We start from the raw sequence: 19,212 nt of genomic DNA on the forward strand, positions 1-19,212 counted from the left end.
GAACACATAAAGTTGGGATTCATCAGGGCGTTGATTCAGCTATACTGATCCAGGCAACGCCCTTTATCCAGGCGGCTTTGCCTAAGTAGCTCCCATCTGTGAGAATCGCCTGCATCCAGACTCTGCGCCTGTCACTTGACAAATATTCTCTTACTAACCCCAGGTCATAGCATGCCTATTTTTTTATTCAAGGATGAGGAAATCGAGGCAGGGAGAGTAAACAACAGGTGGGAGGGGTCACAGAGCCACAGATTTAACTGGGTTTACCTAAGCACTGAAGCTCTTGACTGATAGGTAGACTCTCAGCAGAGGCCTACTTGTGGTCCCCCAAGTTGTGTGTGAACCTGGGCAGTCACCGACATCTGTGCCAGTCACAAGAAGAAGTTTCCAGACCCAGCTCGTCCCAGGACAGCTCCTGAGATAAGGCCTGGAAAGCGTCCTTGGCTGTGGTCTAGTGAGTGGCTCTTAACCACTAGTCCCTTACTTTCTAGCACAGAGAAGCACAGTTCTGGCTTTCAGAAAAGTGACCCGCTTGTGGATAGTTGGGCCCCTTCTGCTTTTGATACCCTGAAGGTTCAGCTGTTTTGAAAACAATGCCAAGGGCTCCTTGGGACGGAATCTTGTGACTGCATCTCACCTGCTGTCTGCTGGCTGCACTTATTTAAAGAAACTGCTCTCTTGTGACTCAGATGAGAAATGCAGACATGCCATGTGACAAATGTGTCACCCTTCAGCATAGGGGACCTCTCTTGATTGGTGCTTCTCACTCCCGGACTCTCCAGCGCCTAGGAGCAATTTCACCTTTTCTCTTCCCACCAGAATCTGAAAGTCTGTTGCATTGATTGTTGTAGGCCACGGAGGCCTTGGATGCTGTTTCTTTTCACCTGGCTCTGGTAATGTCCCTGGAATGTTCTTTCCTCTTCATATTTGGCTTTGGTTTTTAGTTGCTTTGCCTCGAGAGAGCTCGGATGTCCTACCTTCCAGTGTCACTCCTTCCCACGGGAGTGGTTCGGTGGCATTGGCCTGTTGTCCCTCTCAGTAGTGGAGGATCAGCTAGGCTTCAGATCCCCAGGGCTGGTGACCCTGTGACAACGTGCTGTTGTAGGTGATGTCGGAGATGTACGGTGACTGATGGCAGCCCGCGTCCTGAGTCCCAGATACACAACCCGAAAGGAGACCAGAAACCTACTCTTTCTTCTGGTCTTTCAGTCTTCACTGTGCTTTTATTTTTTATTTATTTTTTTTTCAACGTTTATTTATTTTTGGGACAGAGAGAGACAGAGCATGAACGGGGGAGGGGCAGAGAGAGAGGGAGACACAGAATCGGAAACAGGCTCCAGGCTCTGAGCCATCAGCCCAGAGCCCGACGCGGGGCTCGAACTCACGGACCGCGAGATTGTGACCTGGCTGAAGTCGGACGCTTAACTGACTGCGCCACCCAGGTGCCCCCACTGTGCTTTTAAATTCTTTGTTGATTTGAATTTGTACACAAAGCTGCGGACAATGCACTGCATTTCTTCCATTAGTTTTCTATCACAGTCATTAATTTTCAACGTAAGGGCACACGATGAAAGTTGCTGCATATGCCGGGTGCTTTTACAGAATTGCTTCAGTTTTAATGAAGATTCAGAGCCCTTAGGTTTGCCTGCAGCAGAGTGATACATAACCTGTTTTTCAGTCCAGCACATTGTCAACTCAGAGCACTTGCTGATTTTGCAGAGCGGTGTGTCCTGTCCCGGGTCACTGGGGGCTTCCTTACGTGGTGTCACAGTGCTCCCATTGGCTTTATAGGAGTTGCCTACAGAGATCATTAGCTGTTTGGACTGAAATCTTAATGAAATGTTCATGATGATTATCAGGATCATGTTTCATTTTTTTCAATACCAGATGGTTTTTATGATCTAGATAAGAGTGAATGTCCAGGGTTTAATTCATTAGTAAAAGTATACCTCTTAGATTGGATAAGCCCAACTGAAAACAAGCGTGGCCTTAGGAATATGGACAGCCTCGTGGTCTGATTTTGGGACAGTTTTCCTTCATCCACTACCTCCCCAAAATACCTTTTCTAATAGTTCCCTGATGCCTAAAGTTTTATGTGTGTGGTTTTATTCCTTTACGTTAGGCAATGTCTCTGCTAATTAAACCTCTGTATTAGTTCGTTACTGCTGCATAACAAAACATTCCAAACTCTGGTAACTTAATACAATCTTTTATTGCCTGTGAGTCTGTGGTTGATAATTTGGGCAGGGCTTAGCTGGGATGTCTCTTCTCTGCTCCACGTTGTGTTAGGTGTGCTCACTCATGCTTTTGTGGTTGTCCAGCAAGTTAGCCAGAGACTGGCCAGTCCTGGACGGCCTCATGCACATGTCTGGTACTTGGCTGGAATGATGGGGAGCATCTGGGCTACATGTTGCTCATCATCCAGCAGACCAGTCTAGGCTTCTTCACATGGCAGCAGGGTTCCAAAAGCAGCAAGGGAGGACAGACACATTTTCAACGCACATTTTCAGAAGTATCTTCTTCTGTTATGTTTGCTAACATCTCACTGGTGGAGTATGTCATAGAGCCAGGTCTGTAGCTACAGAGAATTTGTGGCCACCATTTCTTTTCTTTTTGTGATCTACCATAATCTTAAACCTAAATATGTGAGGAATGTGCATGAGTTTAATATATAAGAACAGATTTGAGGAGAAAGATAGTTGAAAGACAAAAAAAAGTATGTAGTTATGATTGAGTGAACGAGATGAGGTCCCACTGAACTTGTCTGCCCCAGGAATAAGGAATATCTTGGAGACAACTGCTCTCCCTGTATCATAGTTTCTTCATAGTTCTGTGTGGATTGAGCCTCATCTCTCCTTTATTTCAAGGAAGTCTCATGTTCTACGTACATTATTCATACACATACTCAACTAGGATCTACACTTTTGATTATTCACTGCTTTATAACTTCTTTATTGAATAAATTCCCTATTTTTAGGCATCCTTAGTGATCACTTAGTAGAGGCAACAGGAACATAACTCAAGATTTACTCAAATAATCCAGTTCCCACTCCAGTTCATTTGAATTTATAAATTGTCTTTGCAATCCAGTTGCCTCAAGGTACAGTAGTTCTGGTGGTTAATTTCCTCCATGAAGTTCTTTTTCTTCCCCCTTAGTTAATAACTTTATTTTATGTGTTTCTGTTTCTTATTTTGAATTTATTTTTATTTTTGTTTTTATTATTTATTTTAAGAGAGAGACAGAGAGAGAGAGCGAGAGAGCAAGAGAGTAGGGGAAGGGCAGAGAGAGAGGGAGACAGAGAATCCCAAGCAGGCTCCGCACTGTCAGCACAGAGCCCCATGTGGTGCTTGAGCTCAGAAACCATGAGATCATGATCTGAGCCGAAATCAAGAGTTGGACACTTAACTGACGGAGCCACCCAGGCACCCCTCTTGTTTTGAATTTCTAATGTGAAGAAAATACAAGGGATAATATACAGAACTGTGTAGCCATTACACACTTTTTTAAGTTTTTATTTAACTTCTAGTTAGTGAACCTACAGTGTAATACTCATTTCAGGTGTACAGTATAGTGGTTCATCACTTCCATACAATAGCCGGTGTTCATCATGACAAGTGCACTCCTTAATCCCCATCACCTATTTCCCCCATCGCCCACCGGCCACCTTCTGGTAACTCTCCGTTCTCTAGAGTTAAGAATCTGTTCTTTCTTTGCCTCTTTCTCTCTTTTTTGCCCCTTTGCTTATTTGTTTTGTTTCTTAAATTCCACATATGAGTGAAATCATATGGCATTTGTCTTTCTCTGACCGACTTACTTCACTTAGCCTCATCCTATGTAGTTCCATCCACGTTGTTACACATGGCAAGATTTCATTCTTTTTTATGGCTGAATAATATTCCATTGTATATATCACAGCTGCTTTATCCATTCATCAGTCAGTGGATACTTGGGCTGTTTCCGTACAGAAATTGGCCGCCATAGATAATGCTGCTACAAACATAGGGGTGCATATATCCCTTTGAGTCAGTAATTTTGCATTCTTTGGATCAATATCTGGTAGTGCAATTGCTGGGTCATAGGGTAGTTCTATTTTTAACTTTTTGAGGAACCTCCATACAGTTTTCCAGAGTGGCTGCACCAGTTTACGTTCCCGTCAACAGTGCACGAGGGTTCCCCTTCTCCACGTCTTCTCCAACACCTGTTGTTTCTTGTGTTGTTGATTTTAGCAATTCTGACAGGGTATTTACTTTAGAATAACAGTGACTAAGGAGGAGGTTGGAGGATTGCTTTGCATTGTGCCTTCCATGAAAAGGAAAGCAGATATACCTAGGGAAAAAAAAAATCTACCTTTCCACTGTGGAGTCCATGCACCAGAATTTTCTGGAACGGTCTTTGTCACAGTATTTTGTTTTCCAACACACAAGTCCTTTGGTGCTAAGCTATGTGTCCAGGGGGCCCCCTCTTATCATTGGACACAGCCTAACTTTGTCAGATCATGTTTCTCAATTTTTGGTGTGTAAAAATTATTGTAGACTGTCTGCCATTTTTATTCTTCTTTTTGATTAAAAAAATTTTCCCCAGGTTTTTTTGGATATGACTGCCATATAACATTGTGTAAATTGAGGATGTACAGTGTGTTTATTTGATACGCTTACATGATATTGCTAAACGATTACTACCATAGCAAAGTTAACACCATCACATCACCTACTTACTAGTTCTTACTTGTGGCAAGAACATTTAAGATCCTGCTTTCTTAGCAACTTTCAAGTATGTAATACAGTATTATTAAATAATCACCCTGCTGTACATTAGACCCCAGAACTCTTTGCACCCTTTAGCCTGTGTCTCCTTAGCCCCAGGAAACCACCCTTCTATTCTCTGTTTCTATAAGTGCTGTCTGCCATTTTCTGATGGTATTCCCTTAGCTAAAATGATATTTCCATGGGTTTAGGAACCTGGATCAGAGGTGTGGGGAGAATTTCACTCACTAACCTGAATTTAGGCTTGCTTCTCCACATTCTGATTGGGGGTGTATGACTCCCAGTCCTACAAGGAGAAGAAAATGTTTGCCACTTCTATACCCTTGTTACCTTCTCTCATTCTGGCCTTTCTTTTCAAATTTGGCACCTGCTGTCAGCTTGGGATTCCTCTGTATTGCTTTATTCCCTTAAGCAAATCGGAGAGGAGTATAATTTCCATTTAGTCTATGCACCTGTGGTTGGTAGGTCATCCGACCACGTTTCACTATTGTTTATTTATATGCCTATGACTGGTACATGTTCTGACTGTGTGTTTTGTGGTTGTATTTGATATGCTGAGGGAAAGCCCTAGAGATTAAATATTACTGTGCTGTATCTAGCACCTGCCATAGATAACTCCTACCACTTCTCTGCCCTTTTGAGAATCAGAAGTTGTAGGAGATGTACGCTTTGCTATTGTATAGCTCAGTGGGTCTCAGACTTCAGTGTGCATTAGAATCACAAAGAGGGCTTCTTAAATCAGAGTTCTGGGCCCCACCCACAGAGTTTGAGTCAGCAGGTCTTGGTTGGGGCCTGAGAACTTGCATTTCCGACAAATTTCTAAGGGATGCTGATGATGCTGGTCTTGGAGCCACATGACAAGAATCACTGGTATAGTGTGATGAATAGACACAAGCCCCTTTGAGGGCGAACACCTCCAAAGAATATTCAGTGATAATTGAGTAAGTGAATTAAAATCAAATTTAAGCAATTGTTTGTGAAATAAATTTAAATAGAATGAAACATTCAGAAAACTTTCCTGTGCTTTAACGTTTAAAAATTCTTCTTTTAAGGATGCCTGAGTGGCTCAGTCTGTGAAGCATCTGACTTCAGCTCAGGTCATGATCTCACGGTTCGTGGGTTTATGAGTTCAAGCCCCACGTCAGGCTCTCTGCTGTCAGTGCAGAGCCCGCTTCGGATCCTGTCTCCCTCTCTCTCTACTCCTGCCCCACTTGCACTCCCTGTCTCTCTCAAAATAAATAAACGCGAAAAAAAAACCCTCTTTGTTAATATACATACTTGCATGAAAATAATCATCTAAGATTTATTTTCTCTCCAAAGTACTGCAATAGAACCTTAATCTTTGCACCCTAACACTTAACCTCTTGCCTGTTCAGGGCCCCGTGTCAGTCTGGATGCATTGCATACCAAACAACCTCTAGAATGTGAGGCTTTTGAACCTACCTTTTTTTCCTTTCTTTTTAAAAAATGTTTATTTATTTTGAGAGAGAGAGAGAGGAGAGGGAGAGAGAGAGAAACCCAAGAAGCTTCTATTTGTCAGTGTAGAGCCCATGGCGGGTCTCAATTCCATGACCTTGCAATCATGACCTGAGCTGAAATCAAGGGTCAGAAGCTTAACCAGTTGAGCCACCTAGATGCCACCTACCTTTGCTTTACTAAATCTTTTCATCATTATCGTCATCTCAAATGTAAACCACGCCATTTCCAAATGTATTTATAAATATACTAGTTAAATAAAATAAAACATTTTACTTGTTGTTTTTAAGGAAACATATACCACAATAATCTTTAAAATCAAAGTTATAAAATATTGTCATTATACTTAATCTTGAATCAGTGCTTTAATCATAGTGTTGTAAGAATTTGCGTTTATTTTTAATTACAATTTTTTAAGTTCTTATTTATTTATTTTGAAAGAGAGCGAGCAGAGGAGGGGTAGAGAGAGAGAGAATCCCAAGCACGCTCTGCACTATCACCTCAGAAACTGACGCAGGGCTTGAGCTCATGAACTGTGAGATCAAGACCCAGGCCGAAATCAAGAATCAGATGCTTAACCAACTGAGCCACTCAGGCGCCCCTCTAAGAATTTGCATTTAAAAAAATACTTTCTCTGGGGCGCCTGGGTGGCGCAGTCGGTTAAGCGTCCGACTTCAGCCAGGTCACGATCTCGCGGTCCGTGAGTTCGAGCCCCGTGTCAGGCTCTGGGCTGATGGCTTGGAGCCTGTTTCCGATTCTGTGTCTCCCTCTCTCTCTGCCCCTCCCCCGTTCATGCTCTGTCTCTCTCTGTCCCAAAAATAAATAAAAAACGTTGAAAAAAAAATTAAAAATAAAAAAATAAAAAAATACTTTCTCTAGGGAGTCAGTGAGAAAAACAGACCCCTTTAGAATCAATCATTTTAACTGTAGCTACCAGGTGTTTAGAGGTAACCTACCAGCGAGTTTGTTTGTAAGCTGTAAAGAAATATATGAATGTTAAGCGTTATTATTAAAGGAAACGATATTTCTTCTTTATGTATTTGCGTCCCCTTGTGTGTGTGTGTTTTCCTTTTGTAAAACACTTTTTTATGTCTCCTCCATTGTTGAACTCCCAAGTAACTTGTTTCTCTTCTTTCAGCTGGCATAGAGCATAGGTAGAATCCACCCTCTAGTGGTCAAAAACATCATGGGGAGAAAAAGACATTTATAAAGGCAAACCATTGCAAAGAGATTGATTTTTTCTTGGGACTAGTCTGTGACCTAGTTCCAAAGGCAAATCCAAGAGAAGGCTCCTAGAAATGTTTAGACAACATAGAAAAATCCCCAAAATGATAGATAGGTTTAAGCCTTGTTTTGCAAGTGTTTCTGTTTCAGCAGGCTGTCTGTGGAGTTCTTGAACCCTGAGCTTCATCATCTATAACATATTCTTTCATTTGTCCTTACATTTGTTTTTTGGAGGAGAATGCTAACTATTTGTAAGGACGGAACTCAGAACAGTGGGTGGTTTGCTTTTCTAGCATATGTGTAAGATTTTTTTCCCTTCCAATGTGAATTGATGATTTGCACTCTATTAATAAATATAGAGATGTTTCAGAATTTTTAACATCTCCAAAGGTTTTCTTTTTTACATGTTAAAAGATGCAGTTCTCCTTATAAAAAAGGTTTTTTGGGGGGTGCCTGGGTGGCTCAGACAAGCCCTGCGTCGGGCTCTGTGCTGACCGCTCAGAACCTGGAGCCTGTTTCAGATTCTGTGTCTCCCTCTCTTTCTACCCCTCCCCTGCTCTCCCTCTCTCTCTCTCTCAAAAATAAATAAACATTAAAAAATTTTTTTAAGTTTTTTTTTTTTTTTTTAAATAGCAGTGTACCTTATTGTGATGGTTGTTAAATGGCCTTAAAATGTCTTCTTTTCCAGTAAGACTAGACCTTTTCCCTTCATGCACCCCTCCACCTAAAAACTGCCCTTAGTGAGGTCAGCCTTTTCTTCATGTTACCAGTTATCTTCTGCCCAAATCACTGTAGACACAGAGCATGAGCATCGTTTCCCTCGGGAATCAGCAACATGACTTCGAGTTGTGATAATACAAATTAAATACCTATAAAAGCATCTCTGACACTTTCTTCCTGTGTTACACAAGTAACATATTTTCAGTGTAGAAAATTAGGAAGTGGAAATATGCACATTTAAAATATAAAAAGCATCCTTTAAATTCACTGCCTGACAAAAACTACTGTCAATTTCAGGATACATTTCCCCAAGCGTTTTTTTTGTTTTTTTTTTTTTTTAAATTATTCCAAATCAGACATTTGCCAAGGAAAGAACTCTTGTTGTAAATTATTTATGCAACGGTGAGTTTGCCCTGTGAGTCCGTCTTCTTAGCAAATTCCATGCCCGCAGTGTGATTGAGCATCTTGTATATTTCACCGACCTGGGCGCTAAGGAAAAGAGAGAATGGACAGTTGTTAAAGAGAAAATACAGAATTTGGGATCAAAATTTGAGCCGTGAGTCAAGGTTTTACCTCCAGCGGGAAACTGGATCCAGCACAGAGAGTGTCAGGGGATAAGGCTGAAAAAGGCTTAAAGGAGTAGGTTTTAAAAAAGTCAAATGTAATCAGACTCTGTTTCATATTAGAAAAGCCCAGGTATTTGAGCTTCTGACTGGTGAAACCTGGGCTCAGGCATCTGTGCAAGGGCAGAGCCGGCACTCTTTTGTGTTTTTCCAGTAAGCGGGCTTTGTTGCCATGGGAAGTGGCGATTCAGGAGAATGGTACCCTCCAGGGTTATGATGCTTAGTGCCTCTGTTGCATATTCTAGGTGGGCACCTATTTCAGAATTATAGCACCTTCGTTGTCTTTTTAAAATCAGGTTTGCGCCGTGCTCCGCGGACCAGAGGGACACATGCCACAGTGGTTACATAGTGGGTATGTCTTATATGTCGGGCACTGTGTTGGATGCTTTCCTCGTGTTACCAGGCACTCCCGTGAAATGCCAAGTGCATGTCCTCCTGGAGATGGGGCAGGGGCCCTCCTTTTATAATGACTTCAGTGACTTTGGTTGCCACAGTCATCCATGAATTACCTTGATGGAAGATGTCACATGCCGGCATTGAGCCAGTGACACCTGGATGGCCCAGAGCTCCCTACCTGTAAACACGTGACACTGGGTGGCAAGAAGAGGCTAGTGGAAGGAGAACGGTGTCAAATGCACTTTATGTGAATAAAAGATAACTGGAGAGGTGAAAATCCTACAGTCTCTTCACTCACATGTTCAAATCACTTCCCCCTCCAATGCTCCACGTCTTGATGGCTCCTGAAGAGCCCTGCCCGTGGTCAGGCGGTTGGTTACACCAGGTGGCGATGTGGCTCCACAGGGGACCCATGACTTCTGTAGTAATTCTATCATGTCTGTACCGGTTTCTCTCTCTCTCTGTCTTTTTAGGTATTCTTTCTCTGTGCCTTTCCCCCAGTCCCCCGCCCCCCATCTCCCCCTTGGTATTCTGGATCCCTGTCTTCCTCTTTGGCTCTCCCTTCTGGTCCCACACCTCCTTCTTGTTCTGCTCTCCCTCTCTCTCTGCTTTCTCCCTCCCCCAACTTATGTCTTTGGACCCCAAACCCTTCTTTTTTTTAGCTATCACATAATAGATCCCCTCAGTACCTAGTTCAGTCCTTGTCAATGTGGTCAGACTTCATATTGTCATTGAAATGAGTGTTCTTTCTCCGAATTGCTTCTGTTTCCCTTGGGAGAAACTGCGGATTCCTTCTGTTCAGTTAAGATCTACTTCCAGAAAGTGGTTTTCTGCGCCTTTCCACCCCACCCCCTATACCACCCCCACTGTATTAATGAGATTCTATTGTATTGGAAAGTGCCTCGAACAGAAACTGGCCCCTGAAAGGGGGTTCAATAAATGTCAGTTCCCTTGTTCCTTCCAGAAGGAATCTCAGCGTCTCTAAATAAGACAGGGCAGGACCCTGGACTCCCTTTCATCCTCACTCTCTTTGCCACCCTCCACATGCAACTTCTCACAAGTGTTGCTGTTTTACTTTGTAAATGGCTCTTGACATTTATTCTCTAGCTGGCCCTGCCACCACCCTCCTCCTGGCCATGTTTTCCCTGGGTCTGTTGCCATACCTCTTAACTGATTTCTCCATATTCATTCTTGTGGGTCTTTCCCCCCATACTCCGAAAGAGTAATCTTTCTGAAAGGCAAATCTGACTTGTCATCCCCTGGCTCCCACTCCACTGAAGGTGTCACCTGGTGCCCGCCTGTCTCTCGTTTCTTCTCTGCCCTCTGCTCTTCAGTAGACCGCAGCCCATCTCTGGAATGGGCCAGAGGCTGGGTCCCCTCACCATGAGACTTCTGCACTCTCTGCCTGTCCTGCCTTGAATTTCCCTGGGTGCGTCTCCCACCTTTTTGATACATGCGCACAACCCACCTCTTGGCTCACTGTCCTTCCTCAGGGAAGCCTCTCTGCATCTCCGTCAAGGCCAGCTCCCCTGCTTCTTCTTCCCCCGGCACCCTAGACCCCGACCTTGTTCACACTCACCCAGTTACGGTTTCACATTTGCTCGGATCATTGCTTGGTGCCTGTCTCCTTTAAATGCCCCTAGTAGAAGTATTATGTCTATTTGCACACCGTGCCTGGCACCCAGGAAGCATTTAATCACTGTATGTTGCATTAAAGAATGAATCAACAAAAGAGGCAAACAGGAGACCGAGAACATGGCCAACCTTCGCCCAATGACGGTGGAAGGCAGCGGCAGCCTAGAGGGACAGGGAAGACAGACTCACTGCGTGAACTGTTAGGATATGACATATAGCCGGCTCTCCGTTATCTGCCTTTCTGGAAACCCAGGGAGGGACGTGAAGATTTGTAGATGGCTCAGCCGCGCATACATAACAGGGAGGCTTCAGAGTCTAAAACTTTAGCCTCGATGTATAGTCCTTTCAATATAAGGTTTGTGAGAACCATAGCAATGGAAACATTGATTGATTTGGGTATTTTCTCCCTGGCTCAGGTGTCTCCATTAATGAAAAGGATAAGAAACGAGGGAATAAAGAAAGAGGCAGTATCAGCAGCCTCCGTGCTCCCCATGGCAGCTATGCTCTGTCTCCTTACACAGGTTCCTCCTGTTTACAGAAATTTTCCTTTTTCTTGCGTGTGTGTGTGCGCGCGCGCGTGTGTGTGTGTGTGTGTGTGTGTGTGTGTGTGTGTGTGTGTGGAACGTAATTGCTCCATGAAAGTCTGTACAGATACTAACATCAGGTCTATTTAGAACAGAACATGCGGGCAGTGGGGGGCACCTTGGTGGCTCAGTGGGTTAAGCGTCCGACTTTGGCTCAGGTCACAATCTCATGGTTCGTGGGGCCCCACATCCGGCCCTCTGCTTCCAGTATGGAGCCTGCTTGGGATCCTCTGCCCCTCCCTCTCTCTCTCTGCCCCTCCCCCACTCACACTTTCTTTGTCTCTTTCTCAAAAACAAACAAAGAACAGAAGCCAGGAACACTCAATAGGATTAAGGTGAGCAGGGAACCATACCTACATTTTCCCTCCTGTTTTTAAAAAAGATTCCTATCGGGAATGTATCAGCAGAGAGAGAGAATGACATAGCATGTGCACACACACACATTTTTTTCTGAGTGGACAGAATAAAACGTGGAAGTGGCAATTGTGTTCTAGAACAGTTCAGACCCCCGGGGGAGTAGAATCCTGGCTCACTCCTGTGCCTTTGCTAAGTCAGTCAGGAGCGTAGGACCTTGGTCTTCACAGGAGGACACAGGGGAGTTCTAGCCTAGTGGCAGAACATTCAGAAGGTTCTCAGTAGCTCAGACATCACCAGGGGTGGGGGGTGCGTCTCTCTCCTCTCTTCCCTTTCTATCCATCTATTTACTTACTTACTTTTATTGAAGTATGCTGACACACAATGTTGCGTTACTTTAGTGATTTGACATCATAGTGATTTGACAAGTCTGTACAATACACTGTGCTCACCCCGAGTGTGGCCACCATTGGTCACCACACACGTCGCTACTACAATACCATTGGCTGTGTTCCCTACGCTGTACCTTTCCTTCCCGTGACTTACTCATTCTATGATGGAAGCCTGTACCTCCCACTCTCGTCTGCTCTCTTTATCCCATGAACTTGGTATTCACATCTAGGTAGCCCCACATGAACCGAGGGTCCATACTCTCTCACTGCTGGAGGAAGGCACCCAGGGACTGGTATTCTATTAAATCCATAGTCGCAGATGGGCCTTCTTGGTTCTGCCCCCAAATCCTTGCTCTCAATGCATTTCCGCTCTTCACAATGAAAATTTCAAACTTGCCCATTCGTGTTGTTCTCTCCTCAAGTTCTCGTGTGATGAGAAGGATCTAGGACTTGGTTCTCCAAAGGGGCTTATGTTCTCCAAGGGACAATGTCTGGAGATCTTTTTGGTTGTCACAGCTGGGGAGGGGTGGGGCTGTTGGAATCTAGGGAGCAGAGGCCAGGAAGGCTGCTTACTGTCCTGCAGAACACAGGACAGCGCTCCCAACCACGAGGAATGACCTGATCCAGAAAGCCAATACTGTTGTGGTTGATTCTGGGTGTTACAGACTGAATTTTGTCTCTCCCCATTTCATATGTCGAAGTCCTAACCCCCCCAGGGTGACTGAATTTAGAGACAGGGCCTTCAAAGAAGTGATGAAGATTCAATGAAGTCATCGGATGGGGCCATAGACCCATATGACTGGTTTCATAGGACCATCTGGGACACCAGGGGGGTGTGCCCACAGAGAAAAGGCCGTGTGCAACCTCAGTGAGAAGGCGGCCATCTAGAAGGTGAGGAGAGAGGCCTCAGGAGAAACCAAACCCGCTGACATCTTGACGTAGCATTTCCAACTTCCAGAACTGTGGGGAAATACATTTCTGTTGTTTCATCCTCCCGGTGTGTGGTATTTCATTATGGCAGCCTGAGCAGACTCCTACACTAGGGAATGCATTTTGGGGACAACATAGGAAATTAGGAGGAACACAGGAGGTTGTGTGTCTTTGGGCAACCCTCTTCACCTTTTTGACTCTTAATTCCTCAGCTATATAATTGGGGCTAGTCATGCCCATCATTCTGGGCTGTCGTGAGGATTAACCAATTTAGCGCATGCAAAGGGCCTGATGCAAAGCAGGTGGCAGTAATGTACTATTAGACCATAAGCTTCTTGCTGGTAGAGACTTGCCATTTCGCTTTGTATCCACGGTACTTGGAAGCCCCTGACACATTGTAGGCACATCTTAAATGTGTGTTGGTTTAATCGAGGACACTCTGGGTGCTGATTCAACAGCTATTTTGAGCATCTTTTCTGTACCAGATGCTGTGGGTACAGCCGTGAATGCTATAGTCACAGCCTCTGCCTTCAAGCTTATATTCTAGTGGAGGAAGAGAAGTAATAATCAAGAACAGGACTAAGTTGAAATATGATTTCAGACAGTTATAAGTGTTGTGATGAAATCAGTTAAGTGTTATGACGAGTAACTGGTGGAAGATGCTTCAGACCGTGTCAGAAAATTATCTGAAGAAGTGATTTTGGTTTGTTTTGTTTACTGACAAAAGGCGTGCCTCGTTGGTGACTGAAATTCTTCAAGAGCTGTTGCTCTTGTGAAGTCGTTTTCCAAAGTGGTGAACAACTCTTGGTACAGTTTTCTCTTCATTTACCCAGTAGTTACATTCCAGGAAAACTCGGCGTATCTTAAAAACTGTGAATGTACATGTATAGGGATTAGGTTCTAGACCCGGAAAGTTCCAGACAAGGTTTTCAGCTCTCTGAATTTCCAACAGGATGGTCCGAAGTTGTGAGGGACGCCAGGGCTATCCTTTGTTGTGTGGGGGTATCCTAGACATTACAGGATGGTTAATATCTCTGGCCTCTGCCCACTAAATTCTGGTCAAACCCTCCAATCACAGTGATAAGCAGTCCCTCTCCTCCCCCAACTTTGAAGACAATCTCTAAAGGGCAGTCTAGCTCCCTTTAAGAGTTATGATTCTAGGGGCGCCTGGGTGGCGCAGTCGGTTAAGCGTCCGACCTCAGCCCGGTCACGATCTCGCGGTCTGTAAGTTCGAGCCCCGCGTCGGGCTCTGGGCTGACGGCTCAGAGCCTGGAGCCTGTTTCCGATTCTGTGTCTCCCTCTCTCTCTGCCCCTCGCCCATTCATGCTCTGTCTCTCTCTGTCCCAAAAATAAATAAACGATGAAAAAAAAAATTTTAAAAAAAGAGTTATGATTCTGCAGGTCTCTAGTGACCTAATCTTCTCATCCAGCTGTTCTCGCCCTCTAGAGCCTTTGATCAGCTCACCTTGATTTCCTTCCCTCTGCTGGCTCCCATGACATTGCTGTGCTTGGACTTTCTTCCTTTCTTTTGCCTCACCCTTGCCCCATGTTCCGATCTGATTTCTCCTTCTCCACCTGCCCTTCCATGTAGATCTGACCTTGGTCCCTTCTTTTTCCCTCTCCAAGGTTTTTCTTTGATAAAACTTCAACACCACTTCCAGGCCACTAGTTCCCAAGCTGCTCATTTCTATGCTATTTAAGCCTATTTTTTCCAGCTAAGTGAGTCCCTAGGTGAGCCCTAAGGCTCACCTTTGGGCTAAGTCCCTAAGTGAGCCCTAGGTTACATATGCCCCACATCCAAATGACCAACTTTCTTTAAAGCCTGTTATTCCTTTGGCCGTACCTTTCTGTGTTAATGGCAACATCACCCACTCACTCAGCCTAAACATGGCGGCCATCTTGATCTCTCTCACTCCTCACATTCAGATGATTGCTGTGTTCTGTTAGTTCTGAGGAATATTGGAATAGAATATTCAGGAGCAAGTCATGTGAAGATGGGAGCAGCGTTGGTGATGAAGGTCAATGCCCTGGAAAGGGTCACTCTGATCTCACTCTTCTGCTCTTTTGTTTTATTTAAAAATTTCTTTGGACTAGCCTAATTTTTCTACACCCTGGGCATACTGCCCTGAGCTAATTTGTTTGCCCGAATTAATTACTAGCGGGGGTGGGGGCAGCCTCATTTTCACAGAAGCCTTCTCTTTTGGAAGGAATGCCTTTTTATTCAAACAGTCCGATTTAGGTTTTTTGGCACCCAGTGTAAAGGGTGCCTTGACATTTCCATAAAGACATTGAAATGTTACCATCCCTGAAGAAACGGTTTCAGAATACGAAACCTTTATCTTTTTCTTTTTCCCTAAGGAAGAAGAACATCACCAGCCTAACTATCTCTGTAAAATAAAACTTCCTCATTTACTTTTCATGTTACTAGTGGAAGAAGATAATGATGCAGTTTGTAAAATATGAAAACAATGATATGAAATTTGCTTTTGATTTTTGTCTATGTAAATAACTCTTCAATTATGAGGTCAAAGATGCTTGTTAGGGTTATCTGTTATTCTTCCAAGTGATTTTTGAAAGATCTGTTAGGAGAGCAAATACACTTGAAAAGATGTTCCTTGTGATTGTTACTCCACACTGAGTCGCCAAAAAACAATGGACTCTTTTTGTAGGTTATATATTATTCATATAATTTTTTTTTAATTCTGAGAAAAATCACATAACATGAAATCTGCCTTCTTAACAAAATGTTTAAGGGTCAGTACCGTGTTGCTAATGATACACACATTGTCATAGAGAAGATTTCTAGAACATTTTCATTTTGCATAACTGAAACCCTATATCCATTGAACAGCAACTCCCCATCTTCCCCTTCCCCCAGCCAGTGGCGACCACCATTCTACTCTGTTCCTATGAGTTTCACTACTTCATGTAGCTCGTATAAGCAGAACCATGAAATATTTGTCCTTCTGGGACTGGCTTATTTCACTTAGCTCATAGTCTCAAGGTTCATCCATGTTATAGCACATGACAAGATTTCCTTCTGTTTTTAAGGGCTGAATAATATTCCGTCATATGTATAAACTGCATTTTCTTTATCCATTCATCTGTTGATCGACATCTTGGCTAATGGTGAATACGTTGCAATGAATACGGGTGTGAAAGTATCTATTCGAGATCCTGTTTTCCATTATGTTGGATAAATCCCAGAAATGAGATTGTAATTCATATGGTAGATCTCTGTTTAATTTTGGGGGGGGGATTCTCTATATTTTTTTCCATAGCGGCTGCACCATTTCACATTCCCACCAGCAGTGCATAAGGATTCCAGTTTCTCCATACCCTCACCAAGACTTGTTATTTTCTCTCCCTCTGTGTATGTGTGTGTGTGTGTGTGTGTGTGTGTGTGTGTTTATAATGGCCATTCTAACAGGTATGATGTGATATCTCCTTATGGTTTTGATTTTATTTCCTTGACCGGTGATCCTGAGAATCTTTTTGTATACCTGTTGGCCATTTGTATCTTCCACAAAAAAAAAAAAAAAAAAAAAAACCCAGCTCAAAATGGATTCAAGACCTAAATGTAAGATGTGAAACTCTAACACTCCTTGAAGAAAATATGGGGGAGAAACTTCTTAGCATTGGTCTTGGCAATGATTTCTTAGATATGACACCAAAAGCAGAGGCAACAAAAGTAAAAGTAGGCAAATACGGCTATATCAAACTAAGAAACTTCATGGCAAAGGAAGCAATCAACTGAATAAAAGCCAACTATGGAACGGGAGGAAGTGTTGGCAGTGTGCATATTTGATAAGAAGTTAATATCCAAAACTCCTGTAAGAAGAAAGATTTTCTGTTGAACGTAGATCAGGAATCAGCAAACTTGTTGTATAAGACACCAGAGAGTAAAGATTTGGGGCTTTGCAAGCCATATGATCTCTGTTGCGACTACTCAGGCTGCCATTGTAGTGGGAATGCAGTCAGAGACGATACATAAATGGATGAGTGTGGCTGTGTCCCAACAAAACTTCATTTACAACACCAGACTGGGATGGATTTGGCCCGTGAGCCGGAGTTTGCTGGATCTAGAGCAGGGTTCTCTGTCTGGCTCTCTTAGCATTTTAGCTGGATAGCTTGTTGTGGAGGGCTGTCCTATGCCCCGTAGGATGTTGAACAGCACCCTGACACTGGGTACCAGGGGCAGCTCCTTCCCTACCACCCTGGTTGTGACAACCAAACGTGTCTCTAAAAGCATTGCCAAATGTATTCTGGGGGCAAAATTGCTGTCAGTTGAGAAACTCTGATCTGGATGATCAAAATACTGATGAAGAGTGTTGAGAAATATTGCCCTAAAATTACAAAAAGTAGGGTAGGACAGAACAATTGAAAACCATGGCATATTTGTCTCAGGTAGGTCGAGGTCTCCTCTGAGGGGCTGTTAGCACCACCTAATTTGGGAAAGCAGTTCAAAAACAATAGCAATTGAAAAGTGTTCTGTCGATAATGCAAATATGAGTTTAACCTACTTTTGCAACAGGGACTGAAAACAAAACAGTTCAACACATTAGCATGTCTTAATGAAACTTGCTGGGTTTGGAGGTTGGCTATGGGTTGGAAAGCTGGGGAGAAAAAAAAAACTACTCAAACTAGTAGTTCTAGTTCCCGTTTGAGCAAAGGTTTATTTTTTCTGCTTATCTGAATTCAGAACCAACACAGGCAGGGTGATTTTTGAAAGCACTCACGTGTTTCTCATTGTTTGGACAGGGCCAGAAAAAAAAAAATGGCTCGGTTTCACTGCAAATTGGCACTGACGCATGTTTTTGAAAGTTAAAAACAGTATAACATTCATGAGTGAATCTCAGAGAATGTTGTCTTCTTGTCCTTTAGAATAAACACCTGTTTTGCAAATAGAGTAAAAGCCGTCTTTATTGAGAAACTGTCGGTTTCTTTTTCTCCATTGCTCTTCATCTATTTTTAACCATTAGCATTTTAAAGTACAATTTAAAATGTTATCATTGAGATCATCATAATTTTAAATTAAAAAAAAAATACCCCAGATTTTACCAGGAATTACAGCAAAGCCTTTTTTAGCTGAGTCTCTTCTTGACCTGAAAAGCAAAGGAAATACATCAATCCTTTTCTCCTTTAATAAAATTCTCTGTGGTTACTGGATAACACTTTTCCAGTCGGAGGAAGGGTGGTCCCCATCCTTGAAAGGAGCTGATGCTCCATGCCGTGAGCCCTGCTGCTCTCATCCCCGTCTCCTGCGGCCACAGCAGATGCACTCAGTGACCCCGGCCTCCGGGTCACCAGTGCCGTTGGACGCGATGTCATCCCGAGACCATCTGGTGGATAAATCGGATCATTTCCTTTATACTTGGGATCATGAAAGAGGGTGATGAAAACAGACTCGTCATAGGAAACTCTTCCCGGGAACCCACGTTTCCACACACCCCGAGGGACTCAAATCCGTAAATCCCATCTGTCCATGCCATGCTTCCGATCAATACCCAGCCGCCTCTCTTGTAGGCTGGTCCAGTGTGGGGGTGATTGGGACACGTGTGACCGCAGGCCTTTTTCTCCGTCCCTCAGGTTACCACGGCCTCTACTGCGAGGAGGAATACAACGAGTGCCTGTCTGCTCCGTGCCTGAACGCAGCCACCTGCAGGGACCTCGTTAATGGCTATGAGTGCGTGTGTCTGGCTGAGTACAAAGGTGAGCACCACCCCCTTGGCCTTCTTGCACCAGAGTGGCCTAAACGACCTCCTGCCTTTCTCAGCTTAAGTGCACCAGCCTCTAATTGGAGCATTACCTCATTCAGAATCCAGACCGAATGCTGGAGGTAGGACGATTCATGGGGCCGAAGAGACCAATTTGCACGTCTGGGGTTTCCTCCTGATAGATGGAAACTTCTCTCTCCTGTCCTTTCCTTCTTCCTGTACCCCCTCTGTCTTCTCTGTTGGGTGCGTTCGGAAGCCTGTGATAAAAAGTGGGATGCGGCGCACTGTGCGACCCTAACCTGAGGACCTGGTGGTGGAAAGCACGGGGAGGGGAGCGTGGGGCTGTGCGGCGAGCCGGGCGGAGCTGGGACGCCGCGCTTTCCGGCGGCGGAGGGCG

At 43.9% G+C, this 19,212-nt stretch overlaps 1 protein-coding gene across 1 annotated transcript in view; it reads left to right on the forward strand.

Moving 5' to 3' along the window:
• Positions 1–19,212, forward strand: part of DNER (delta/notch like EGF repeat containing) — a 322,578-nt gene that overhangs the window by 264,443 nt on the left and 38,923 nt on the right. The window contains exon 12 of the mRNA XM_040450346.1: positions 18,688–18,810. Within this exon, the coding sequence (XP_040306280.1) occupies positions 18,688–18,810 (123 nt within the window). The remainder of the gene's footprint in view (positions 1–18,687; positions 18,811–19,212) is intronic.

The sequence above is a fragment of the Herpailurus yagouaroundi genome, unplaced genomic scaffold, assembly GCF_014898765.1.
Source record: "Herpailurus yagouaroundi ecotype Mexico unplaced genomic scaffold, PumYag 202, whole genome shotgun sequence".
Taxonomy (NCBI): domain Eukaryota; kingdom Metazoa; phylum Chordata; class Mammalia; order Carnivora; family Felidae; genus Herpailurus; species Herpailurus yagouaroundi.